At 38.6% G+C, this 26,944-nt stretch overlaps 4 protein-coding genes across 7 annotated transcripts in view; 3 read left to right on the forward strand and 1 right to left on the reverse strand.

Annotated features, from left to right (window-relative positions):
- LOC109043489 (uncharacterized) lies at positions 1-26,234 on the forward strand. Of its 2 annotated transcripts, none has more exons than XM_072298262.1 (4): positions 1-136; positions 878-1,546; positions 2,367-2,650; positions 25,421-26,234. In XM_072298262.1, the coding sequence occupies exons 1-4, from the start codon at positions 98-100 to the stop codon at positions 26,217-26,219; spliced, it is 1,791 nt and encodes a 596-aa protein (XP_072154363.1). In that variant the 5' UTR covers positions 1-97; the 3' UTR covers positions 26,220-26,234. The 2 variants fall into 2 exon arrangements, with proteins under 2 accessions (XP_072154363.1, XP_018916240.2); XM_019060695.2 differs by lacking the exon at positions 25,421-26,234 and adding an exon at positions 3,405-4,981.
- The window catches only part of LOC109043431 (uncharacterized), a 272,968-nt gene that overhangs the window by 231,370 nt on the left and 14,654 nt on the right, over positions 1-26,944 (reverse strand). The window lies entirely within an intron of this gene.
- On the forward strand, positions 6,907-11,913 carry LOC109043468 (uncharacterized). Its single transcript, XM_072298263.1, has 4 exons — positions 6,907-7,150; positions 8,083-8,745; positions 9,491-9,774; positions 10,198-11,913. Exons 1-4 carry the CDS (start codon positions 7,112-7,114, stop codon positions 11,141-11,143), a joined length of 1,932 nt encoding a protein of 643 aa, XP_072154364.1. The 5' UTR covers positions 6,907-7,111; the 3' UTR covers positions 11,144-11,913.
- Positions 15,063-22,816, forward strand: LOC109043496 (uncharacterized). Of its 3 annotated transcripts, XR_011899542.1 has the most exons (5): positions 15,067-15,622; positions 15,846-16,518; positions 17,245-17,527; positions 18,267-19,453; positions 22,479-22,816. XR_011899542.1 is itself a non-coding variant. In XM_072298264.1 (4 exons), the coding sequence occupies exon 4, from the start codon at positions 18,272-18,274 to the stop codon at positions 19,337-19,339; it is 1,068 nt and encodes a 355-aa protein (XP_072154365.1). In that variant the 5' UTR covers positions 15,063-15,622; positions 15,846-16,518; positions 17,245-17,370; positions 18,267-18,271; the 3' UTR covers positions 19,340-20,013. The 3 variants fall into 3 exon arrangements, 2 of the variants coding, with proteins under 2 accessions (XP_072154365.1, XP_018916248.2); XM_072298264.1 differs by lacking the exon at positions 22,479-22,816 and having other exon boundaries at positions 15,063-15,622; positions 17,245-17,370; positions 18,267-20,013; XM_019060703.2 differs by lacking the exon at positions 22,479-22,816 and having other exon boundaries at positions 18,267-20,013.

The raw sequence follows: 26,944 nt of genomic DNA on the forward strand, positions 1-26,944 counted from the left end.
TCGAGTAGTGATGAAATTGTATACTTCATTTCCAAGGATCAGATGCGAAAGACAAGTCTTCTTCTGAAAATATTCGAACCTTCGAGAAGGCAAAAAAATGATTTTACAATTGCTGTCTCTGATCATATCTGCTTCAGTAAGTACAATTTCCATGTAATATTCAAATTTGGGGTCTGGAGTTGTGAATGTATCGTACTTTAAACAATTTTGGGAATAGGCGTGGTTAAAATTCAACTGCATGACTCTAGTTCCGAAATGTAATCAGTGGCGAGGCGTGAATGATCGGTTATCGATGTTTCCCCATTCGAAGCTATAGTATAGGATCGATTATTAAGGTGTTCGTTGCGGACACTCTGTTAATCGATTCTTTCCCATGGCTTTAAATGGCAGATCAATCTTTACATCGCAAAGCACGCCACGTCAATGACTTTCATGAATAATATTGAAGCAATGCGTAGAACGTTCAAACTTTTAAAATATAAAAACAGACGTATGCATGCATAAAAATAATGGTAAAAAGATTAAGAATAATAGAGCTACAGGCCAAAAATTAATGAAACAAATAATATTTCAATACAGAGATGATAACTATAAAATCAAGAAACAAAGCCTCTAATTTCGACGCACAGTGTTTCCTTTTGTTTCTGTAAGTTTTTTGATTGAATCTCATCTCTGTGTGTTTGCAATATTATTGCTAAAGTTTTTCTTGGCTTGTAGCTCCATTATGTCTTTCATTTTTTACCATGTTTGAAGCAGCAATGGATTAAATGCATAAAAATAATCCACTGTGGTGTCACTCATCCTCCGAATTGTTAAAGAACATTGCAGGTAAATTCACTCCCATAATTTTTGCCTCGTGTTTATTTTCTCTGCGTAGGAAGCTTCAAATACCGGAGAAGAACAACGTAAATATACCACCTTCAAGGATCTCACAAAGACGCGCGAATTCATTGACAAATCCCTGCTAATCAAGTTCATTCTGGATAACCACTGGCATATCTACATTGAGGCTCCTCCTGGCTTTGGCAAGACCGCAAACCTGCAAATGCTCCGGGATTTCTTTGCCTTGGATGTCAATTCTCATGGATACTCTATTAACGCGGCAGAGATCCTAAAAACTGACGAAACCTTTCAGAATATCGGTAAAAGGCGTAAAGGTTTACGGAATACCTTAGCAAAACGCGTATCTTTCGTAAGTAACACCGACAGCCAATCCGTTCCCGTCTCCGAGAACGTCACGAAAACTTTCAGCGTCTCCACAAAATCATTAAGAAACTATGATACTTTCTCGAAGCCGCCACTGAGAATACTGCAGGAATCGCCGGAGTTATTCGAGACCCAGTTTGCTCGATATCCTGTCCTCTTCATCGACTTTGGAAATATGTCGACAAAGTCCTACCAAGATTACATACGTACTTTCAAAGTAATGGTCTCGAAGCTCTTCGATCAATTTAAGTACTTGTTAAAAAGTAACAGACTATCGAGAAGCAATAAGGATGAATATTTACTCTTCCGTGACCAGGTTACAGGACTGAGCATGAACGAGGTACGTATACACAAACTTGAAAAGTATTACTAAAGCTAAAAAATCATAGGTTAACTTAATCTGAGTACAGGATTTTATGATCATCATGAGGATCAAATGTCGTAACTCGGAAAACACCTATCCCGTTCACGATGTTTTAAAGTATGCACTCAGGTTTTAAATGTATCTCTCTAGCGGAAATCTAGGCAACCTGTTTGCGGCTTTTGAAATTTTTGAGGGCTTGAAATACGAAAAAGCAATAATGGGGGTATCTAAGATATAATGGATAAACATTTTCTGATTAAGAAATTAAATATAACGAAAGGTCAGGAATGTTCCAGGCTGGTTACGCGTTTTCCTAATTTATTTACAGATCTGAGTAATTTTGGAAACAGGGAAAAATAAACAGTAATATTTCTCACTTTTTTGTCAATTCATAACTGAAATTAGACCTTACCAGTCCTATTTATGAATGCTAAAAATGCAATTAATACCTTGACCCGTTAATTAATCTTAATAAATTCAAGAATGTCGAAATGTATAATTGCACTTTAAAACTCTTTTGATTTTAAATCTACTTCAAATATCTTTGACGCTGGTTCCAAGACAATTCTCAGACCTCGCCAATGGAAGTCTAAATCAGCATCAGCATTAATTCAGTTTTAAGTCAAGCAGGTTTGGAGAGGATGTTAGGATAAAAGCGTTTCATAGAGAGTCTTAAAAGTCCAGCCTGAGCCACTGACACAACCAATAAATCGGATAAAACAGCACAGTATCATATGCATCCAAAAACAATGCGACACTCTTAAATTTCTCATGGTACACAAAACTATTCTTGCAGGTAACACTCGGAGGAGTAAAACTGGCCGGACTCTTGTCGGCTCATCATCACCGAAAAGCGATAGTTTTAATCGACAACTTTGACGTACCGATACGTGAAGCTCTCTTGGCGCCACATCTCGACATAGAAAGCTACAGGGAGATTGCATGGAGTGTTTCCCGGATGGTGAAGGGGCTGACAGAAAGCAGGTTTGTTCATCGGACCATAGTAACTGGCTGTCTCCGAATCGAAATTGCAGATGGACTGATGCATTTCCACATCTTCGAAGACGAATCTCTGCATCGGTGAGACCTTTTTTACATTGCATAATTGTTTGGAAAGGTTGGTAGGATTAAACTGACAAGTTTGTGTTACCTTCATTGACACCTAGCTCATAAAATTAGAAAATAAACCCTAGCCTTATTTTGTTTTCTTTCTTCTCACTGAAAGACGAGATTCGTGAGAGAGAAAAATGATTCTGAATCAGAAAGATTCAATATATTCATTTACCTGCCCTTACTCATTTTTGAGGAATCACGAAATGTATTGTATAAGACAAATACAAAAAAGTATGCGGGCCGAGACTAAAATTCGCATGTTTTTTTAAGCCAGGGAGATTTTGAGGTCCCAATAGCACCATTTTTCAACGAATGAAGCAAAACCTAAAAAAAAAATAATTTAAGGTAGGGATGAAAGATAAAAAGCTTAATATACTATGGTTCAAATTTTTCATTGACTATTATTTTATTCAATTGTTTTTTTATTTACTACTTTTAACCAATCAACTGTTTTTCCTTAATCGTTTTGTTTTTCTTCTCGTTCCACATAATTACAGAAAATCTCAAGAAAAGTTCATAACTTAATCGGATATTTTTGCATGTATTGCAATGAAGTTACAAACTTTCGGACTTTGATCGATTCGATTCTTTCATTCTTTCGGCGGAAAATCATTAAGCGGCTGATTTTTCGATCCTTTCTGAAGATATATTTCCTATGATTAGCTTTGGTCTCAAAACATATCATCTCATCTCTTAATAATATTACTTTATTCCTTCTTAGGTACTACGGCCTCACAGATTATGATGTTTTAGAACTTGCAAAACGGTCTAACGGACAGAAGAATATCGCACACGTCAGAAATTGGTACGGTGGCTACAAAACAGCGAGCAAGGGTCATGATATCTACAACACACGCTCAACAATAAGCTACTTCAAGACAGGTGTGCTCAAGCCTTACCGATTTGAGTCCATCAAATTTAAAACCTTAAAAACTCTCCTAGCTTTCAGAAAATTAGGTCGTGACGTGGAAGAAGCATTCGATGATAAAACGCGGCTCTGTATCCGGGAGAAGATTTCGTGGCGACGTTTCAGGCGACTGCGACGAACGATATTTTCCTCCAATCAAACCGTCCTCCATAGGAGTCTGTTCCTGCAAATTCTCCTCGACCATGGCTTTTATACCATTCAAGATGGAAATAGACTCCACGTGCCGAACTTCGAAGCAATGCTGGACATCAAAAACTTAATCTTCGACCGAGGATACTACATCGACAAACTAAACATCCCTGACCAGACTATTGATTCTTTTGTGCAGAGCATCGATCGCCTGAGTGGAGAGGACACGTCTTTTCACAACTTTTTCGGAGCGGTCACAGAACTCTTCAAAAACCGCATACCACGAGGTGCACGAGAATTGGCGCACACCTTGGTCACTTTGGTGGCGGACGCTCGCAAGTTTAGCTTGTTACGTGGTCAGGAAACTCCGGAAAGTGGCCGGCAGGATGTCCTCGTGAAGCGATCCACGGAAATTGGAATCGTCATCGGGATACTGGTTGGGTCGATTAATGAAGAGACGCTAAAACCTGTTTACCACAAGAGTTTACAAGTGTTTCCCGACTGTAAATTCAGGGTTGCGATTTTGCTAGGTTTAAAACCGCAAGGAGCGGCCGGAGATCTTGACATTTTGTACGCATTTGACAATCGAACTGTTGTAGACAGCAGTACGTACCGATATGAATCGCGTGTCACCACGCTTGCCGCTACGATCATAGAAAAAACTGGTGGTCGACCATGACGTCGTCCTGTCTCTTCTCCATTCAACAACCAGTGTTAGGCAAAAATCGGCCGTCGAACTTGAGAGGTATCACTACGACAACCGCACCGTTGAGAAAAAGAGAAGTTACTAATCGGAGGTAAATCAATGATGAAGCCGCGGCAATAATAGGGAGAAATTTTAATCGGCAATGGCATCACATCATCCCTGCATTCTGCAGGCAATGTTGAACAAAGGTCAATCTACCGAACTTACAAAATGTTCCTCTTAATTTAAGTTTTGAACAAAAAAGACAGAACATAAATGGACCGCATTTCGCAATTAGGAACTATAAATTCCGGCTCAGTTTAGAAAGCCTGTATGATCCATTAATGAATTTATGCACATAGTGTTTTAACGGATGAGCCAGAAATTGTAGTTTCCAATTACAAAATGTAGTCCTAATGAAAATTAAAATTTTTGAGGAGATCAATCTCTTCAGTCTGAAAAAATCGGTTCCCTCAACTGCAAATTTTTGTACTTATATTGTATCTTATTGAATATTGTAATTTTTTCCGAATAAAATAGCAATATTTGGCACTTATGTATTATACGTGAAAATTAGATTATAAAATAAAGACTCACAAAGGACACGTTTATAGTGCATCATAAATACAGTCGGTATGAGCGTCGTTGGTGACCATTAATGGTAATATAATCATCAGTGACAATTAAGTCTGATGTGCGCCTTCTATTAAGTGAGTACGTGTGCGGGAACAACTCTTAAGTCTGTAAAGTTGCTTCACTCAGAAATGAAGGCGCGTGTGAGGACGAGCTGTTAGAATCAGGTTTAAAATCCCAAAGGCGCGTTTACACAGCCCGTCAGGATACGGCTACAATTCAGGCGCAAGAAAGAACAAAGAAAGTCTGGCGTGCAGCCTGACGGGACGTGTAAACACGCCTTAACGTTTTTAAATAAACTGCTACTTATCCGATTTTCCTTTCCCTTTTCTCAAAGTATTGGAGTACAAGGTAAACAATTAAACATACTTTAAATCTGGACTATGCTCGATCATAATTTTCGTGATTCACATATACTTTCATCCACTCAGAGTGTCTAGTAATTTTCCAGACGTCATTTTCAAAATATATAAATTGTTTTATTCTCGAAAAGTTTGAGTGGTCCCTTAACTCACTTCCTCCGAATTAAAGTTTTAATCCAACTTGAGGTTATTGTTACCGATCACTTTTCAACTATAATTCTCCATCAGTTTTTTTTTGTCGCCTCTAGCGCAGAATATATTTCAATATATTTGAGCGCAGCTAAATAGAAAGGATACTGCAATTCTGGGTTCATGTATATGCTAGGTCGTATATCATCGATTCGCGGAGACTGCGCGCTGCGCAAACTGAAACATGAAAGTCCAAACCTACAGTCGTGTCTAGATCATTCAATCAAGATCATTCTTCTCTAAAACTTAAAGCTGTCTACTCCGTTTCGAAACTTAAATTGAACGGTCGACTCAGGTTTTTTTGCTAGATCTGTTAAAATTTCCAAAGTCACGCAAAAGCTTTCAAAAGTCTCCAACGCCCAAGTTTGAAAATATTGCCGAGGTTGAACATAATCAGGTACGCCTTTGAAATATTTTTCATTCCGACGACAATTACGTCTAAGTCCCTTATTTATAGGTTCAATCCGCTAAAATAACTCGATTAGCTCGTAAATTCATTTTAAAAGAGAATGTCTCCGGCAAAGCTCTGAAGGCGATAGATAGGTACTGATGCTAACCAAGAGGCGGATCCAGCGATTTGGCAACATCGCATTTCCTCCATTTAAACCTCCTATGCTAAACAATCGATTCTTTTCGGAGCACCTGGCCCCTCTAAGAATCGATTTATTTCCATAGGCCTGAATGGAGAAAAGACAATGTTGCCAATTCGTTGGATCCGCCAATGATACTACCAATTAGTACTCGAGTACTACACATTTGAAATTCGAAACACCGTAAACGGCATCTGTGGTGCAAAATGAAATAGAATCTCGAATCACAAAAAGATTATGTAATTCTGTCATGTGTTTTGGTTTCAGACGGCATGTCACGGCCAATTTTTCCTAGCAAGCCTATTATTTAATTGAAGACGGAATAGGTTTTTTCACAACGAAGCTATGGGCATGCCAAGACTCACTGGCAAAATTTTATATCCATTGAATGACGGAAAACTGAGCGAGGGGGCAATTCTATCAAACGTGTTAGTCGTTTCATTCCTAAAGAAAAACAAATATGCACCTTAAAGAAGATGGCGACTAAATTTTTTTGGAGATTTTCATTGTACTATGGTAAAAACGTCGGACAAAAAAAGATTGTGGGAGCTCCTCAGAAAAATTACGATTTTTTTTTTTAAAACAAATCATACTGAGGATAATGTATTTGAATCTAGCTCTATTCTTACCGTACTATTATCAGCGTTATTCATCTTAAAACCGATGTAATACATCGATAGAGTTTGGGAGATTCCAAGAACTGCGGCAGCAGTGCAGTGTCGGTTATTGAGGCTTTCGATTGTGACGACTTTGTTGTTTCTTTCAAACAGTCCCTTCGTTAACTGATCATTCTTGTTTCAAAGAGATCAAAACTCGTCACTTTGTGATGACTTTGTGTGTTAGGTTTCGAGGATCTGATGCAAAAATCAAGACAGTTCGCCAGGAAATTGGAGCCCTTGAAGAGCCAAAAAGATGATTTTGCGACTGCTGTTTGCTATTACGTCTGCTTTAGTAAGTCACACTTGCCTTGTTATTTCTATTTAGAAGGGGTTCCATTTTCTTCGCCCAGCTAAACATTTTGAGTGGAACATTTAAATGGGGTCGTTTTACTTCATAACCGTGAGATATATTGTGAAACAACACTATTGGCTTAATGGACCGTTCTGATTAAAATTTTACTTAGGTGACGATTTAGACACCGAAAATAATTGATAAAATTAAACTCAAATTGGGAAACTTAACGTTTTTCGATGAGTGAATTCAACCCCCCGCTTATGAAGAAACTCTACGTGAGACAAATCGCACATTAAACGTTGCAAAAATTATCTATTAGTGAGACAAATCGCACATTAAACGTTGCAAAAATTATCTATTACACTGGAAAAAAACTTATTGGATCTAGAGTCCAGACTCTTGAAAACATTGACAAGAAAACATACTCTTGATTCAATCGGATTTTTGCTTGAATCAAAACGAAATCCGCTTTAATTAAGAGGCTTGGTTCTTGATTTAAGCTAGATTCTGATTGAATCAAGAGTCCTTTTTCTTGTCGATGTTTTTAAGAGTCTGGACTCTAATTCCAATGTGTTTTTTCCCCAGTATATTAAGAGATTACGTTTCAACGCAAGAGTCGCTTAAATTGAGTTGGTGATAATACCAAAGTGCGAAAAATTTCAGCTGTACACTAAATTCATCGCACTTCGAGAAAAACACGAACTCAGCTTAAAAAAATTAATCATTTAATTTCAAAATATCTAACTTCAGGAGAAAAGTAATCATAAAATTGACTTTGCAAAATAAAAAAGCTTTTACAGGAGTCTACTACATTAGAGTTACAAAAAATCTGAAAATTTGTCAAAAGTTACCAGGCATTCCCTGAAAAATTAAAATACGTTTCTGTACGACCTTCAATACTAAATTGGTTGATTATATTATTTTTATAGGGAGCTTCAAATATCGACGGAGAACCCCCTGCTTGTGCCATGTTTAAAAACCTCACGAAGACACGCGAATTCATCGACAAATCTCTGCTTATCAGTAACATCCTGGATACTCGCAAGCACATCTACATCGAGGCTCCTCCTGGTTTCGGAAAATCTACCAACCTACAGATGCTTCGGGATTTCTTCGCCATGCAGGTCGACTCCATGGGTTACTCTATCAACCCGGCGAAAATCCTGAAAATTGACGCAACCTTTCGGGAAGCACTGAGGAGGTGCGGAGGGCGTCGCAACACCTCGACAGAACGCGGAGCCTTCGTCATGGACACCAAAGACCGGTCCATCGACGTGAATGTCACTGAAGCCCTCGGCATCTCCAGGAATCCTCTAAAAAACTATGATACCTTCTCGAAGTTGCCATTGAAAATATACGAGCAGTCGCCAGAGTTATTCGAAACCCAGTTTGCTCGTTATCCTGTCCTCATGGTTGACCTTGGAGCTTTGTCCACTAATTCCTATCAAGAGTTCGTACGATCTTTTGAAATAATGGTCGCGAAGCTCTTCGACCAATTTCGATATTTGTTAAAGAGCAGCAGACTGGGGCAGAACAACAAGGATATATTTATACGCTTCAGGGACCGGTATAAAGAACTGGGTATAGAAGAGGTATGTAAACCGACTTTATGCATTACCAAGTTCAGGATAGTCTATTGCAAATATTCTTAAAACGAGATTTTATGATGTTTTCGTATCCGCTCAGTAAAAGTGCAACGTGTAAGTGTGTAGTAACTTATTTTTAAAGATCATTCGAAAATATTGACTGAATTTACTGTAGAAAACTTAACCAAGAGTTGCTACAAGAGACTGTGCATATTGAACAATACTTCATGGGAGGAAGGGTCCACTGCCACAATGCCACATGTAAACGATTCCCGAAAAACGTAGAATTTAACACTCTCTGGGTGTTAGCACAATTTCTTCATGCATTTCGTCATTTTTTCTATATTTTGATATTAAGGTCATGTCTAGATCTTCCCCTCTTTTGGGAGCAGGTTTGGCAAATAGTATTTTCTGTTTCACGACATACAATAAACTTTTGTTTATGTTTAATTTATTATCGAATTTAAATTCTCATTTGGAGCCCCTTAAGTCACTGTAAACTTGTACTTTATAACTTGTCGATCTCTAAGAATACATAGAACTCTTAAATATTTGACAAAGCCCATCTGAAGTGAGCATTTTGTAATGTAAGTTTGAGGAAGTTTTCAAATTGACAAAGATTCCAAGAATCCTAGCCTCTGACATTGCGTCTAGAATCCTTAGATGATCTTGATACGCGCACATTGTGTCGAACGAACAAAATAACAACACAAAACACATTCGTCACACTACATAAACACTGCTCTTTCAGGTGGTGCGTGGCGGAGAGAGACTGGTTCAACTCTTGTCAGCACATCATCATCGAAAATCAATAGTCCTAGTTGACAACTTTGACGTGCCCATTCGCGCGGCTCTTTTGGCGCCTCACCTCAACGAGCAAAGTTTTAAGGGGATCAAGTGGAGCGTTTCCCAATTCGTCAAGTTGCTCATTAAAAGCAGTTTCGTCTTCAGGGCCGTGGTTACAGGGAATCTCAGACTAGAAATCACGGACGAATTGATACATTTCTCAATTTTCGAGGATCCATTTTTGCACCGGTTAGTTTTTTTTCTCCATCAAAATTCATTATAAATCAAAATGAATGGACAAGTTTTAGAGGTACTTTTACTGAACTGTACACTTCAGGGATGTATCCTCGCTTGGGGTCAAGGAAATTTTGCAATGATCGTAGTAATGCATGTACATATGTAAAGCATAAATGATTATTGATACAGAGGAATTGAAGTTCCCGAGAACCTGCCTTAAATTTTTGAAAATTAGCATGCATCATTAAGATCTCTTTACAATTTCTCACTTTTTGTCATGATATATCTTTTGAATGCTTTAATATTAGACCAAGCAGAGACACATTTCATTAGGCCCGTAGACTTTTTAGATGTAACCGTCAGAGGCTATGTATTACGAAGGTTACGTTTCATCTCAAGACAATGCGCACAGCAAAATTTTCCGTCCATTTTCAGGTATTTCGGTTTTACAGAGGATGATATTTCTGAGCTTGCAATACGATTCGATGACCAAAAACACATTACGGACATCCAAAATTGGTACGGCAACTATATAACAACACCCAAGGGGCGAAAACTCTACAACACTCGCTCGGCGATTAGCTATTTTAAGACAGGTGATCTGAAACCGCACCGGAATGAGGCCTTAAAATTCAAAACCCTGAAAAACCTCCTAGATTATGAGTGGGCAGGTCGCGACGTAGAAGACGCCTTTGACAATAACACACGGATCTTAATCCGGCAGAAGATTCCAGCAAAGCATCTCGAGGATCTAAAACGAACAATCGTCGACTCAAATCAAATCACCGTCGATACGAATTTAGTGCTACAGATCCTCCTAGACCATGGCCTCTACGCATTGGTTGACGAGAATAAACTCTACGTGCCAAACATTGAAGCTATGTTAGACATCAAGACTCTTATCTTCGACCGAACGTACTACATCAACAAACTAAATATTACCGATTACGCCATTGATACCTTTGTACAAAGCCTCGAGCAACTTACTAGTGAGGACGCATCCTACTGTAACTTTTCCAATGCGATCAAAGCACTTTTCAAGTACCGCGTGCCGCGAGGTGCGCGGGAGTTAGCGCACACCTTGCTCACTCTAGCGGCAGACTCCCGGAAGTTCGACCTGGTACGCGGTCCAGAGACCCCCGATTGCAAACGGCAAGATGTCCTTGTGAAACAGCGTAAGGACAAGGGGATCATCATCAGGGTCACGGTGGATCCACTTGATTATGAGGAGGTAAAATCCGTTTTGCTCAAGAGTTTCCAGGTGTTTCCGGATTGCAAGGCAAAGATTGGCATCTTGCTGGGTTTGAAACGTCGCGGACTGCTCGCGGATCTCGGGATGATGTACAAGTTTGACAATCGCACCGTTGTGGATAACCGATAGCAGCGAGAACCATCCTGAGGCGCACATCATCAATGGTGCCACAACGGAAAGAGAGAAAACTAGTGACCGGGCATGACGTGGCGCCATCTATCCATTCAACGACTACTATTCAGCAGAAGTTGGCTCCCCGAACTTGAGAGATATCAGTGCGAGACGTGGAAAAGATAGCGAGGAAGAAATTCCTGTTGTGCAAAACTTGAGGAAACGAAGATGAACTAGGCCGTGTACGCGTGTCATAGAATCGTGTTCAAATAGTTGTAGCTCCCAGAATGAGGGGAAAGTATAGGTTTCCTTGAACGCCAGTTTTTTTTGAGTTCAGTACAGTTTGAAATATCTCCGGAAAATTTTCAAAGATGTCATCTACCGCGGTGATGAACACTGTGATTTTCTCGACCTTGGTTTTATCAATGATGTACGTAAAGCAACCTGTCCAAATGTGATTAATTGAATGATTGAAAAGTCCAAATGTGATTGAAATGCTCAAACTTCGGCAAATTCGATTGATAACATTCACCAAAAACAAAGGCTACAAGATCGCATTTAATGTGTTCCATTGGAACGAGTTTTAATTGTCCTCTTAAACTCACTCGGTCAAACTAAAAAGAGCTATTGCATGTGTTGAAAAAATTATCAAACCTAACCATCTAGCCTAAAAAAATTTTAAAATGTATCCTCGCCGATCATTCCTTCCTTTTTTCTTAAAGAGGCATGACATATTATTGCATTTCATGCTTTTAAGCAAAATAAAATCTGCGCATTACTATTATAAACTCCTAATTATTTATCTCGTCATTTATGTTATTTAATATATGAACATACATAGATTTACAAATCTTTGACAGAACCGTATAATTTTATGACAGATTAAAGTTTCAGATATTTATAAATTCTTTAATCTCAAATAAATACAGGAAGTTATCGCATATTTTATTAAGACAAAATATGAGAAAGTCTTGGACTGAGAGCCTCCTGAAAGAAAAGAGGAGACCTGTTGAAAATAAACGATCAAGTAACCTCACTCTTGAAAGCGCCTTGCAAATTTTGGTTAGGCAACTTCTATTATCTGCGTTAATCTGCGTATTATCTCGATATCTGCGTTCGAAGTATTTTGCATTATCTTTTTCTGCTTTAGACAATTGTAGAAAAACATATATTCAAAACTAAGATAATCATCCGGCTTATGACGTATGTGAAGTCATCAGTCCCATCAAGTAACATTTACAGAATTAATTAAAAACATGCATCTTAGCAGAGTAGGGTTTTTGGTCGTGCTTCGGTTGTGCCTGTTGTCGTGTTGTTTATGGTTACACGTCAGACGTAGGAGAGAAGAAAAAAAGCCTGGCATGCAGACTGATGGGATTTCTAACGAGCTCTTTTTTACCTTCTAGTGACAGCAGACACCACACCACAACAAATTTTGAGAGTTATCCTTACCTGAAACAGAAAAAAAGAAAATACCAATTAGGAAAAAACCGATTAAAATAGATTTATTTTTACAGAAGGTGATCCAGCATTGTTAAATTAGCCAATTAAATCAGCAAAACCAAAGCATACATTTACATTAGAATTAAAAATAACAAAACTAGAAAGCATTTTAATACGGGGACGTAGCCTAATTTTTTTCTTCCCTCCAGTCCACAAAGGTTATGGGATATTTCGTCAACGATTTCTTGCGTCCGCACACCTGTTTTTCCCAGTCTTTGGTCCACTTACCACTTGAGACCCAAAGTTAATCGGTCCACATGTAAATACAAACGACAATTGCTTACGACGTTTTTGGATGGAAATGTTTAATGTCTTGGAAGAATGAGGGTTTGCTTGTTTCTTTTCTTTTCTTTTTTTTTTTTTCTCCAACGGAGAAAAATATATAATTGAGATTTTTCCATGTCATTTCCATGAGAGAAAATTCACTAAAACTCTCTACACTTCTTTGGTGCAACAGGACTTAATTATCTTTCAAGAAAATCCCATATTTTTATACCTAAACTGGAAAACCTTTTGATTTGCCTCAGCTAAACTATCTCATATTTTCCCTGTGCATGATAACTTCGCTTTGGCACTGGTTTGCCGCAGCTCTTCGAGCTACTATTTCGCCACGGAGGTGTTGCACAGTATCATATGAGATCGAAGGCACCCCAACGTGTCATGATTGATGGTATCTTTGAAAAGCACGAAGTTCCCTCGCAAATTAAATCGAGTGACGACAACAAAAAGAGAGCAGTAGTCGAAAAACTTACTGTCCTAGTATCTGTATTAAATAACGGTTAGTATGATTTTTAACTTCATTAGAGGAACAAGTGACCTAGTTTAAGGAGAAATATTCTCAAATTTACCGCCGAGAAGATTTCCATGTGTTACTAAAGAAAATAATGTTTTCTTAAAGAGGAAAAGATGCTTTTATAAAAAGGAAAGTCACTTACATCAAGCAGAAACCCGCTTTTATTCACCTATTTTATTCTTGATTCAAAATAAAATCTTCTTGACGGCATATTCAAGAATGTTCCTTTATTTCTCATATCTCGACTTATTTTGCAAGGAAAGTTCCGTACTCTTAAAGGATGCCTGTCATTCTTATTGTTGGTATGTTAGAGTGCCTTCAATTTCGTGTAATACTGTACAACACCTCTATAGTGAAACAGTGAAGCGCCGTGGCACGTGGCACGCTGCGGCGCGGCGGCCAGCCAGCCAGCACGGAACGCGCATTGGCGCCTACAAACCTAAGGGATACCTCAAGCATTGCGCAATGCGTGAAGTATCTGCTTAGGCCTGTGCGCGTTTCGTGCTGGCAGCACGTGGCATCACTCCGCTTTATGCTAGGGCCTGTTATTTAAACTCGCGGAGTCAGCCTTTTTCAACTCATGATTTTTATATGTTTGCACACTCTGCATGGATTACTTTAATTTAAATTGATAAAAAAAAAAATATAAGTGAAAGGAAAATTTAATGTGTGTTTTGTAAATAATAAGGTGTTTCCTTGTCGTATTTAATGATTTTTAAAGCACATTAATTTCTTCTTTTATATTTTGTGCTTTTACTGTGCTGCAGCGTGGTGTGAGCGCAACCAAACGCTCAAAATAGGACGTATTTGACTCTGAAAGATCGATGTACAAATGGGCTAAAACCGAAGATTGCGTGCTTCTCGGTTTTTTCCCTTTTTTATTATTTTGTGCATAGTTTCTTTCGACACAACTACTGCTCGTTGACTTTAATATCAATGTCATCGTTTGGATAGGTTTTACAAATATTTGCCACGTTTTAAAAATGTAAATGTTTTTAAAATAAAATAATATTTTCATTAAAGAAAAAAGTATTTATAAGGTTCATTTTTCATCGAAAATTTTAAGAATTGAAATAAAACCAAATATTCACCCATGACAATTTAAAAAGATTGATCAAAAGAAGGAAATAACATTTCATTTAAAAAATGAGTTACCACAACAACTCTTCCGCCTCTCTCAATTTTCTCATTTCATTATTGCCAGTATAATTTTACATATGGACTAAAATATGACACTTGGACCAAGTCACTGTTGCTTATTTCACGCGTGGACGTATACTACTGGACAAAACAGGTGTGCGGACAAAAAATCGTTGACGGAATGCCCTGAAACCTCCACATGTTCCGAGATTGGAGGTGCTGGTGACCCTAAGTGAACGAAACATGCCACCGAATGTCCACCTATTCCGTTGGTTCGATCACACTTTAAAGCCCCAGATGCAAGTATATTTCGAATAGGTAACTTCTTACGCTCCTTTTCCGCTGTATGTTGATAAAGCAAAGAGACTAATTATTATGGCAAACTCCTCTTTTTGTAATCAGTAGTACGCACGTGCCAACTTGCGAGTGTAATCGCGTTTTGAATAAATCAAAAAGATGAAATGAGCAAAATTTGGTCATTTAATTCAATTAAGGTTCCTCCCACGCATGCATTAATCAATTATCACTGGGTATGTCGTAAAGTTAAGGGTGTCGTCGGAAACAATCTAAATGAATAATGGCCCGAATGGATGTCATCGTCGTCATTAAAATAAACAAGGAGTTGAGATAAGAGAGCTGCTCATTTTGTGACAACAATGTTTTCGATTTTCATTGATTTTTAGTTTATCAACGCTATCCATCTAAAAGTATAATGATATGATGCACCAAGTGAGTCGAAGATGTTTCAGAAACAAAAAAGCCAGAGTAAAAATTCAGTTCCGATTTTGAAGCCGTCGGATTATGATGATATTTGTATATTCCCATCCAAAACGATTACATAGAAAACGAAACCTTTGTTACATGAGAACGTTAACCACAAAAAAAACTGAAGGGATACTTAATTTTGTGATGTTTGACTCTAATTGCTGATCTGTAATGAATCTGCACATCTGGTTCCCAGGATCAAATGCAAAAGACAAGATTGTTTTTCAGGAGATTGGCATTTTTAAAGAACCAGAAAGATGATTCTGGTTGCGCTGCTACTGATTTTATTCGTCAAAGTAAGTTCATTTCTTCTATTATTTCTTTACGCGCACGTATCTTTACACCATGGCCTCACCATAAAATCCATCATGTCATTATACATTCTATGAAACATTCTGTTAGTGGCAAAGTTTTTATATACGTTGAGATTAATCCGTTTGTTTTAATGTTTTCACATTCCATGCTAGTGAGTTCAGTGATAAACTGCTCAACCAAATCTGTCTTCTGCCTTTTTTCCAGGAAGCTACAAATATCGACGAAGAACAACCTAAATGCTCTACCTTCCAGAATCTTACAAAGACACCTAAATTCGTTGACAAATCCCTGCTGATCAGACGTATCCTGGATAGCCCCAGACACATCTACATAGCAGCTCCACCAGGTTTCGGTAAATCAACCAACCTGCAGATGCTCAAGGAGTTTTTCTCCTTGGAGGTGGACTCAGGTAGAAAATTTCATTGATCCGGTGAAGATTTTAAAATCGGACGAGACCTTCCAAGACGCCCTGAAAAGATGCGTGGGCGACCGTCAGAACACCTCGACAGGACGTGGAACCTTGGTAACCGACACCAAAGGTCAATGTGCCTACGCGAACGTCTCAAAACCTTCCAGCGTTTTTGCGAACCCTCTGAAGAACTACGATACCTTCTCCAAGTTGCCACTAAAAATACATAAGGAATCGCCAAATCTTTTCGAGACTCAGTTCGCACGCTATCCTGTTCTCTTGGTCGACTTTGGAGTTCTATCTACGAAGTCCTTCCAAGATTACGTACGTTCCTTTCAAATACTTGTTTCGAAGCTCTTCGAGCAATTTCAGTACTTGCTTAAGAGCAGTACTCTAACTCAAGGTTCCAAGGACGAATTTTTACTCTTCCATGACCAAGAACAGCACAAAGAACTGAGTATAGACGAGGTACGTACAGAACTTTTAAGTATATTTGAAGTCTAGATAATGACACGAGAGTTAAACATGAGCTCTGATCATACAAAATGTACTTATCTGACCTCATAATTCATTCGTATTAATCGTCATGGACTCATTTCTTGCCGAAAAAATGATAAAAAAAGAACGCAGTCTTGACGTAATTTAAATTTTTTCCCGCAGCCATGACACTGGAAGGCACTTGCACTGGGCAAATGGCACCGGCACTTCCAGTGCACTGGAATTCTGTAAAGAGACCATCCAAGGCAACATAATCGTCTCCATCACGCCAAAAAATTGAAGAAAGTAGGTCAGCATCTCCTGTTCTTAAAAATCTGCCAGCATAGACAGTAAGACAGATGACAGACTCTAACTTACAGTGGCCACTCGGCCTAATGCCCGTGGATGAAATTAGGGTGGCAGATTCTATGCGTAGTTTGAATGCGATGCTAATGTCATGGAAATGGAAACATTTTTGCATTTTAGCCTTGTTTCTGCATTTTCCTGTGTTTTCGATTGTCATGGCAATGGCTTCACTAATATTATGCGTGGGCATCAGTTTTCAGACAGGGCGGTTTATTTATAATGACACAAAAAAAGTAAAACATAAAAAATGATTCTAAGCGTGGCTAATTTATTGAGAATAAGAGCGAAATCTACTTAGAGAGGTTACTCAAAACTTAACCTTTTAGTTTGACACGACACCTCTGTTTACAGGTCATTCTTGGGGGAGAGAAACTCGTTTTTCTGTTGTCAGCTCATCATGACCGAAAATCGATAGTTTTGGTGGACAACTTCGATGTGCCCATTCGTAAGGCTCTGCTGGCGCCGCACTTGGACGAGGTAATCTTTAAAGGATCATGTGGAGTGCTTCTCATTTTGTCGAGTTGCTGGTAGAAAGCAAGTTCGTCTTTCGGATCGTGGTGACGGGTAATCTTAGGATTGACATCACAAATGGATTGAAGTACCTTTCCATTTTCGATGATGAACATTTGTATCGGTGAGCTTGTTTTTTGATCGAAGAAAATTTTTGCTCGTGATTAAAACCATATCCCTTAAACCTTTCCCAATCACGAAACAAATTGTTTGCACTTACTGAAATTACAGAAAGGTTCCAGGCACTCACTAAACCTGCAGTAGCTCATCTCAGCCTTCTTTTCAAATAACCTTCAAAGTTAATTGTTGTTACGGATCGAGCTTTTCTAAAAAAAGTAATAAAGATAGAATGTGGGAAATATTTTTATTTAGAACGCAAAAGATTACTGCAAACCTACCTCTGATTTTCTAAGACTTTTTAACTTTGGTTTTCGTTCCTCTTTTGTCTAAAATTGTCTTGTGAGAAATTATTTCAGTATTAAGTTAGATCCAGTTAAAACATTATTTCAACATCAAATCAATTACAATTTTTCATTAGGTTCTGAGAATATCGCTATAAAGTTACTTAATAATCACTATATACTGTCATATTATATCGCTGTATAATCTGTAGTTGGAAAATCCACCAATTAGATATTGTCTAAGGAACAAACTAAAAGATCTGATCGAAAGATATCCTTCTTTTCGGATCAGATAACAGCCTCAAAAATTTGCCTTCTTTTATAAAATAAAATAAAATAAAATAAAAAAAAAAAACCTAAGAAAACCGCGGGTCTCCTGAGTGTAGAGCCAATTTTCTTAAAATTAGATTTACTTTAGTTCTAAAATTGATCTAATTCGGAATGATAAATCTTCATTTTCAGGTACTATGGCCTCACGAAAAAACGATATCGCTCAACTTGCGAGAAGATTCAACAAACAAGAACACATCAGCAACGTCAGAAGTTGGTACGGCGGCTACAAAGTCACACGTAAGGGCCACTGTCTCTATAACACACGCTCCACAATACGGTATTTCGAGACTGGCGAGTTCGAGCCTTATCGAGATGAGTCGAACAAATTAAAAACCCTCAAAAAAGTGCTGAGCTACACTCAAGCTGGCCATTATGTCGAGGACTCCTTCGAAGACAACACAACACTTGTCATCCGAGAGAAGATCAATTATGGTCACTTCGAAGATCTGCGATTGACAATCTTCGACCCTTATCGACCACTCGACGAGAAAGACCTAGTTTTACAGATCCTCTTCGACCATGGTTTTTTCACCATGGGAAGCAGAAATAAACTTAAAGTGCCGAACATCGAAGCTATGCACGACATCAAGAGTCTAATCTTCGACCGAACATACTACATCGCCAAACTGAAAATCACGAAAGAGATCATTCGCGCTTTCGTGAGGAGCATAGAGGGACTGAGTGGGGAGGACGGGCCTTTCCACGACTTTTCCAGAGCGGTCATAGAGCTTTTCAGGGGTCAAGTGCCGCGAAGTGCGCGCGAGATGGCACACGCCTTGGTCTTTTTCGCGGCCGATGCTCGAAAGTTCAGCCAGGTGCGTGGCGAGGAGACCCCAGATGGCAATCGACAAGATGTCCTTGTGAAGCGGTCTGAAGAAATGGGGATCGTAATAGGGATCATGGTTGGGTCGGTCAACGATGAGGCGCTGAAACCCGTTTTCACGAAGAGTTTACAGGTCTTCCATGACTGTAGGGTGAAGGTTGCCGTCTTGCTGGGTCTGAAACCGGGCGAGAAGGGTGGAGATCTTGAAGTTTTATTCACCGAAATATTACCGTCCGAAAACCAATCCGTCGTGGAGAGGAGTGAACACCTCCATCATGAGGCACACGTAAACCATAGTGCCATGACAAGAAAAGAGAAAATTGTAATTGGTCATGTTGTCACATCATCCACCCTGTCTTCGACAGCCACAGTCGATTAAAAGCCAGTTAAACCTTGAAATATGTGGGCACAAAAAGGGTACACGGACACAATACATGCAAGGATGCAGGGATTTAATGAGGCAAGACTTTCTGCTGCGTAAAAGCTAAGACAAGTAAGGAATAAATTCCATCGTAATTTATTTAATCACCATCGATCATTTTGGGACAGTCTCCGGAAAAAAATTAGAATTATCTCAGTTTCCCAATCACGTCCGACGGCACTTTTGAATTTTAAACAATTGTCAGCCTGCTTTAATCAGAGAACCTATGTCATCAATAATACTTCTTCGAAATAAGTAAGCTTTTTAACTACATTATTTTGTAATTGTATTGCATCAAAATTAACCAAATATTTGGATATTTTCATCGAATGAGACTATGCTTCTGCTAACTCATAAATGTTAAAATTCTGTAGTTAAGGGCTGAAGAACCGCCGCGACATCATTTTCACCGATTCGAGAAATCAGGAGAAAACCGTGCGACAACTCTATTCCATTGCCTGCAACGTATTTTGCCTATTGAAAAACCCTGTATCTTGGGCCTGATGTTACATATCATAGCCGATGTGTTTACACGTACGGTATAAATATATCGAGAATGCAAATAAATCGATTTTTTCAGAATTATTGATTACGTTTCTTCAGCTCTTGATAATAAAATCATAAATTTTCAATGATCACTATTTTAGCATGGATAAGAAAATTCAAAACTAAGATTGGTGTCAAACTATCGTGCATGTTATAGGTGACAGTTTGGTTTGATAATGAGACACCTAAGAAAGTCAGACATGATAGGTCCCTTCAAACTTGTGAGTATGCATAGTGCAGTGAGGTCTGTATAGTTGTATCACTCAGAAATGAAGGCGCTCACGAGAACACAAGCTGTTGACGTCAAGGACTTAACATTGACTACGAGTCATGCAGGTTCTCAATGCGAATGATTTTGTCGTATTTAAATATATCTGTCTGTTATTTAAAAACCTAGATTGATAACAGCAAAAAATGTGACAATAATAATTTGAAATCTCAGAAAAGTATTCAAAAGAAATGTTTTGCAATGATTTCTATGAAAAATAGGACTCTATAATATTTGTGACCTCGTTAGCTCCATCATTTCCGCTGAAAAATTTGGCAATGTAGACACGAGGAGTGGAAAGTCTCGAGAAATTGGGGGGGAGGGTCGGATTTTATAAATTTTGTGGATGGTGTCAATACCTTGTAGAGATTTTAAAATTCTGGAGATCATAAAATGTGAAACAAGTTAAATGAACTTCCTAAACCCCGCTTCAATTAAAATAGTAGTGTAAGAGGTTATTACATGAAATTTTAAACTTGCCAATGGGACACGATTTCTATTTTGAGGGACGTAAGCATAGAGTCTTTTGAAGGAAGAAGCAAAGAGGAGAATAATTCTATCGTCTCTATTATTATACGCGTGCCGGACTTTCACTTCAAATCGACCTCAAAAATAATTTAAGGAATAAAAAACGAATAGAAATGTCCAATGAGAATGTTTTGGGATGTTTATTTTATCATTTTATATATATTTATAAGCATTTTCATGAACGAATAGTGGGTCTGGCCTCTCAAAAATCTGAAAATGTGAGAAAACGGACCGTTTTCAGTATGGTGTAGGTTCATTTTTTATCACTTCGTTACTATCAACGCTGGTTATGTAAAATCATCATGACGTTATACTCTGGTTGGACCAGTAGAATTCATCTAACATCTGAGGCAAAGTATAGAGGTTTTGATAAGTGACAAAGTGTTTCTTTTAACGATGGATAAAAAACCGAAGAAATTTTCCCCAAAATAAGGACACGCGAAAAATCAAGAAGTGAAACATAGTAGGGGTTGCACAATGGCCAATTTATGATAAAATCGTGCACTAACTTTCGAGAATCAAATGCAACAAAAAAGACTGTTTAGTCGCATTGTGTTCGGAGGAAGCACTCGCTACATGTTGTGAAAACAAACAACAATCGCATTTTGTTCGAATAGTTGTTCTGTCTTGTGGGGGCGGGGCTTATTTTCGCGCGCAAAATTTGGGAGCCCCTAAAGCAACATTGTTGTACAACAACTGCAACGTGCTCAAAGCAAGTCGTTTTTATGTTGTTCAAAAAAGCAACGCTGTTTTCTAACCTAAAATTGGAAGTTGCTCTCTCATTGGTTGTTCAGAATCGCGTAAAAGAAACAAGAAAAAACGGAAACATTTTGTCGTTTCGAACAAAACACGACTTTTCTCAGTTTGGAACTCTTAAAAAGTGAAAAGATGATTGTACTCGTACAAATGCTCCTTCTGATTTCGCCCGTTCTAGTAAGTCTAGTTCTCACGTGCTATTTCTATTTTGTATCTTGGAAGAAAAAGTCATGATGATAAAAATTTAGAGTGAAAGCTTACGGCCTTAATGAAAGTGCGTGATATTATACAAATACTGGTTCCATTTTAACTTGATCCGATATTGACATCGTCTTAAATTGTTGAAGACATAACGACGGTGAAACTACCAGACGATGTATATCGTTTGCGGTGTTCAAAAAATCTCCCCTTCCATTTAATGTTTTTTTAAGAGAACGAACCATTATTATTCCTAAATTTTTCACAGAGTTTTCTCTGCACCAAGAAGAAAAATCTTGTAAGTTTTTGAGAATTGAAGTTCGGTGGTTTTCCATTTGAAACATAAAGTGTGAAGGGAAGTCTACAATGTCGCAAACCAAGATACGTGGCAGTATCATCGTCAAATATTGCATTAAACGCAATAAGTGCATACATGTGTAACTACTGTAACTGGGTAACTGTTTTAGAAGGTTTAATTCAACTTTTGCATTCTATGATTTGACAATTCCACAACTTTTTGAACATGGAAATACAACTTTACAAATAAAAGAAGACCATTTAAATAAGCAGACAATTAATACAATTAATTTTTAAAATATCAATTTGAGGAAATCTTGGAGTAAATCAGTGGCATTTACAAACAACCAAAATTCATCAGACAAAATTCAATCTTTGCGAATTACGAAAAGTCAAGGCTGGAATACTTTAAACAATATTTTACCGATGCTAATCTTCTGAAACATTAATGTACGCTTTGATGAAACTCGCGACTTAACTAATCATTTTTATTCTTTGCCTCAGCAAGCTTCAAATACCGGCGAAAAACTACGTAAAACCACCTTCAAAGATGTCACTCAAACGCGTGAATTCATTGACAAATCCCTGTTGATTAAGTTCATTCTGGAAAACCACTGGCATATCTACATCGAGGCTCCTCCAGGGTTCGGCAGAACCACGAACCTGCGGATGCTCCAGGAGTTCTTTTCCGTGGAGGTCGACTCAAACGGATTCTTCATCAACGCGAAAAAGATCCTACAAAGTGACGAAAACTTCCAGAATATCTTACAGAAACGTAGTGGCCCTCGGAACACCTCAACAAAACGTGTAACTTTCGAAACTGACACCGAAAGCAAATTTGTCCACGACGCGGTACCTTTGAGCGCCTCCACAAACTCTTTGACGAACTATGATACCTTCTCGAAGCCGCGCCTTAGAATACTGAAAGAGGCACCGGAGTTGTTCGAGACCTATTTCGCTCGTCATCCAGTCCTCTTCATGGATTTTGGAAAACTGTCCACCAAGTCCTACAACGACTACGTGCGCACTTTTCAAATAATGGTCGCGAAGCTCTTCGATCAATTTAAATACTTGTTGAAAAGTCACAGGCTGACCAAGGGCAATAAGGATGAATATATACGTTTCCGTGACCAGATTATGACACTGGGCTTAGACGAGGTACGTTCAATATCTTGGAATGTAAGACTATACAGGGTGATCCGGAGTTAAACAACCAGACTGCAGAAGCGTGTTCTATGGGTCAAAATAAGAATTTTTGTTGTATGAGGTTGTTTCCAGAAGTGCCCCCAGTTGGAGCTACGCCCCCTCTCCAAATTTCAGAAAGTAAATCGTTTTTCCTGAATTTTGGCAACGGTTGTGAAACAAATCTCGAAAAAAAGTCTACTCCCCTGTACTTTCATATGCCCTAAATTCATAAATTATCAACAAAAAAAAAAAAAAAATCAAAATCTCAAATTAAGAAGGGGTTTGGGGTTGTTTCGGCTCCTGAATTCTGACTGTTTAACCCTGGATCATCCTGTATAAATAAACCCGTTGTAATCGTACGTTAACTTACGCTGTGTACGAGATTTTATGATCCATTGGGCAGAGTGTCCGCCCCCTGACCGCTTCACGCTCAAACCCCCCGAAGTGATTCGCGCCTCATGTGTTGTGCGTTACGGGTTACTCTTATGTTTTTATATTTTAAAATTCATAAATGGACAATTCACAACAAATGGACTTCTTAACTCGGAAAACACCTATCTCGATTGCAATATTTCAAAATACATCCACTCCTAATATTATTAAAATTATGGAGATTGAACCAACTTTTTTTCCATGTTTCTGTAGGCTTAAAATAAAAAAAGAGCCATCACGGAAGTTTCCGAGAAGGATGAACATTATTAGAAAATTAATTATGACGAGAAGTCAGGAATGCTCGAAATCGACATACGCGTTATCATAGCTATATTTATGGGCGACTTTACTTTAATATTGAAAAAGAAGTAAGAAAAACCGGTCATATTTCCAATCACTTGGTCAATTCATAACTGCATGCAGCTAACTTCTACTAATAATGAATGCTAAAAATGCAATATATACCTAAAACATTAAATTGAGTTTTTAGAACTCTTTCACCTTTATATCTGCTTTAAACGTCTTTAACGCTAGTACCATACTACCGTTCTAAGGAAGAACGCCGTATGAGCCTTCAGGCGTTGCCAAATTTCCTTTGACAAAACGCGAATTTTCTGGTAAATTTATGAATATTTTCATCCCAATTTTTCAGAAAATCTAGATCACAATTTTACCTAAAGATCCTGAAAATGCCGAGAAAAAATATTCGCAACTTTCCTCAAAAATGAACATTTTATCGAAGGAAATTTGGCAACTCTCGAATGTTCATACGGTGTTCTTCCTGAGGACGGCAGCATAACAATCTCATATTTCTCAAACGACATCTACATCCACCTTATTAAGTATTTTGTCAAGCAGGTTTCGAGAAGTTGTTAAAATATGTTTCAAAAAGAGTCTAAAAAAGTACAGATTGCACATATTGTGGAACATAATGCACCAGCAATAATGCAAATCAAACTTCCTTTAGTACACGGCATTATTTTTGCAGGTCGCGCTCGGGGAGAGAAACTGACTCAACTCTTGTCAGCACATCATCACCAAAAAGCGATAGTTTTAGTGGACAACTTTGACGTACCCATTTGTGAGGCCCTCTTAGCGCCACATCTTGACCTAAAGGGCTACAGGGAATTGTGTGGAGTATTTCCCGGATGATCAAAGGACTGGTAAAAAGTAGGTTTGTCCATCGGACCGTAGTGACAGGCAGTCTCCGAATCGAAATCACAGACGGACTGTTGCATTCTCCATCTTTGATGACGAATCTTTACATTGGTAAGCCCTTTTCATATTAGTCCTTTATGCTCAAATTAAGGCTTAAAAGATGAAACTTAGTAAGTTGACCAAAAGTAGTTGGTTGCACAAAAATCTTGTTAAGTACAATAAAATATATATTTAGAATAATTTCCTAGTGCCAGAAATGTGCATCAATGAAGAAAAAAGTGTCCTTGAATGGGCTTGGTAAATTTGAAAACGCACGCTATACCGACTACCTACCCATTTTCTGCGTTTAAGAGTGAATTTTAAAAATCTTTGATGCACTCGATGTCATTTATGTGCATTTTCATCGCTATGAAGTCTGCTTAATGTACTGTGTTCCTTTTCTGCCACAGGCCCTCTCGAAAATTTAATTAAAAATCTAAACCGTGATACTAAGTTTTTCATTTCCTTAGCTTTATTTTAAACAATTTCACAAGTTTTGCTTCCGGTTGAAACTGTCGCTAACAAGACTTCAAAAGCTCCGTGGCTTTCGAAAAACTCAGGAATAATAGCTTCAGCGTCCGTGTTGTTTCGTACTTGTCTTTGGCTTATATCATAATTTGATTTCTTTTCAGGTATTACGGCCTCACTGATTATGATGTTTTAGAACTTGCGAAACGCTCTGATAGAAAGACGAATATCGCAAACATCAGGAAGTGGTACGGTGGCTACAAAGCAGTGAGCAAAGGTCAGAATATTTACAAGACACGCTCAGCGATGAGGTACTTCAAGACGGGTGTGCTAAAGTCGTACCGATTTGAGTCCATTAAGTTCAAATCCTTAAAAACCCTTCTAGATTTTAAAAAATTAGGTCGAGACGTGGAAGATGCTTTTGAAGATGAAACGCAGATCCTTATCCGACCGAATATTCCGCAGAGTCTTTTCGACCTACTGCGACGAACGATATTTTCCTCCAATCAAACCGTCCTCCATAGGAGTCTGGTCCTCCAGATTCTTCTCGACCACGGCTTTTATACCGTTCAAGATGGAAATAGACTCCACGTGCCGAACTTCGAAGCAATGCTGGACATCAAAAACTTGATCTTCGACCGAGGATACTACATCAACAAACTCAACATCCCTGGCCAGATCATTGACAACTTTGTGGAGAGCATCGAACGCCTGACTGGAGAGAAAACGTCTTATGACAATTTTTTGGCAGCGGTCACAGAACTCTTCAAAAATTGCGTACCAAGGGGTGCACGAGAACTGGCGCACACCTTGGTCACCTTATTGGCTGACGCTCGCAAGTTTAGCTTGATACGCGGTCAAGAGACTCCGGAAAATGGCCGGCAGGATGTCCTCGTGAAGCGATCTCCGGAAACGGGAATTGTGATCGGATCCTGGTTGGGTCGATTAATGAAGAGGCGCTGAAACCTGTTTTCAACAAGAGTTTACACGTATTTTCAGACTGTAAATTGAGAGTTGCGATCTTATTAGGTTTACGACCGCAAGGAGCGATCGGAGATCTTGACATTTTGTACGCATTTGACAATCGAACTGTTACAATGGACACACAAAATCAGTGAGAGGCAACGCCCCATCCCGCCTCGTCTATTTTTTGATTAATATAAGTAACCTTTCCGCCTTGGTCTATTTTTTAAGTAATGTAAGTGGCAACGTCGCAGTAATCAGCTCGTCAGAATTGATCTTGGGAGGTAGTAAACACTTGACCCGTCCTAAGGAGATTTTTAAAGACAGCTGGATTTTTATTAGCACGACGGCTACATCTGAGACCCTTAGGAAATCTAAAATAACACAGAAAATGGAAACAAGTATCGCTCTGGTGATGACAGTGAAAGTTCTTTCTTAAAATGCATAGTGCTGGGACTTTTAAAAGCTTTGAATCAATGCAAATTTAACTCAAATAGACAGTTCGCGAGATTTTTTGTTTATACAGGTCGGGACTCGTCTCTCTCCGGGCTAACCTGACTGCCGGCCACCATGAAAAACTGCCCGCATATGCGGTAAATTTGAAAAACGGTGTTATAAACTGCGCAGATTGCGTGCGGAGTGAATTTCAGAACTTTTTTTTTTATACCCATGGTGATTTTCGAGCGAATTTACCCTTATAAACTGCGCAGATTGCGCGCGGAGTG

Source organism: Bemisia tabaci, chromosome 3, assembly GCF_918797505.1.
Source record: "Bemisia tabaci chromosome 3, PGI_BMITA_v3".
Lineage (NCBI taxonomy): Eukaryota > Metazoa > Arthropoda > Insecta > Hemiptera > Aleyrodidae > Bemisia > Bemisia tabaci.

What these genes read in the sequence shown, in the direction of transcription:
- LOC109043468 (XM_072298263.1), top strand. Translation starts at nt 7,112, where the DNA reads ATGATTTTGCGACTGCTGTTTGCTATTACGTCTGCTTTA. An exon ending in TTGCTATTACGTCTGCTTTA is followed by an intron (nt 7,151 to 8,082) that starts GTAAGTCACACT and finishes TTATTTTTATAG; the next exon opens with GGAGCTTCAAATATCGACGG. An exon ending in GAGGATCCATTTTTGCACCG is followed by an intron (nt 9,775 to 10,197) that starts GTTAGTTTTTTT and finishes GTCCATTTTCAG; the next exon opens with GTATTTCGGTTTTACAGAGG.
- LOC109043489 (XM_019060695.2), top strand. Translation starts at nt 98, where the DNA reads ATGATTTTACAATTGCTGTCTCTGATCATATCTGCTTCA. An exon ending in CTCTGATCATATCTGCTTCA is followed by an intron (nt 137 to 877) that starts GTAAGTACAATT and finishes TTCTCTGCGTAG; the next exon opens with GAAGCTTCAAATACCGGAGA. An exon ending in GAAGACGAATCTCTGCATCG is followed by an intron (nt 2,651 to 3,404) that starts GTGAGACCTTTT and finishes ATTCCTTCTTAG; the next exon opens with GTACTACGGCCTCACAGATT.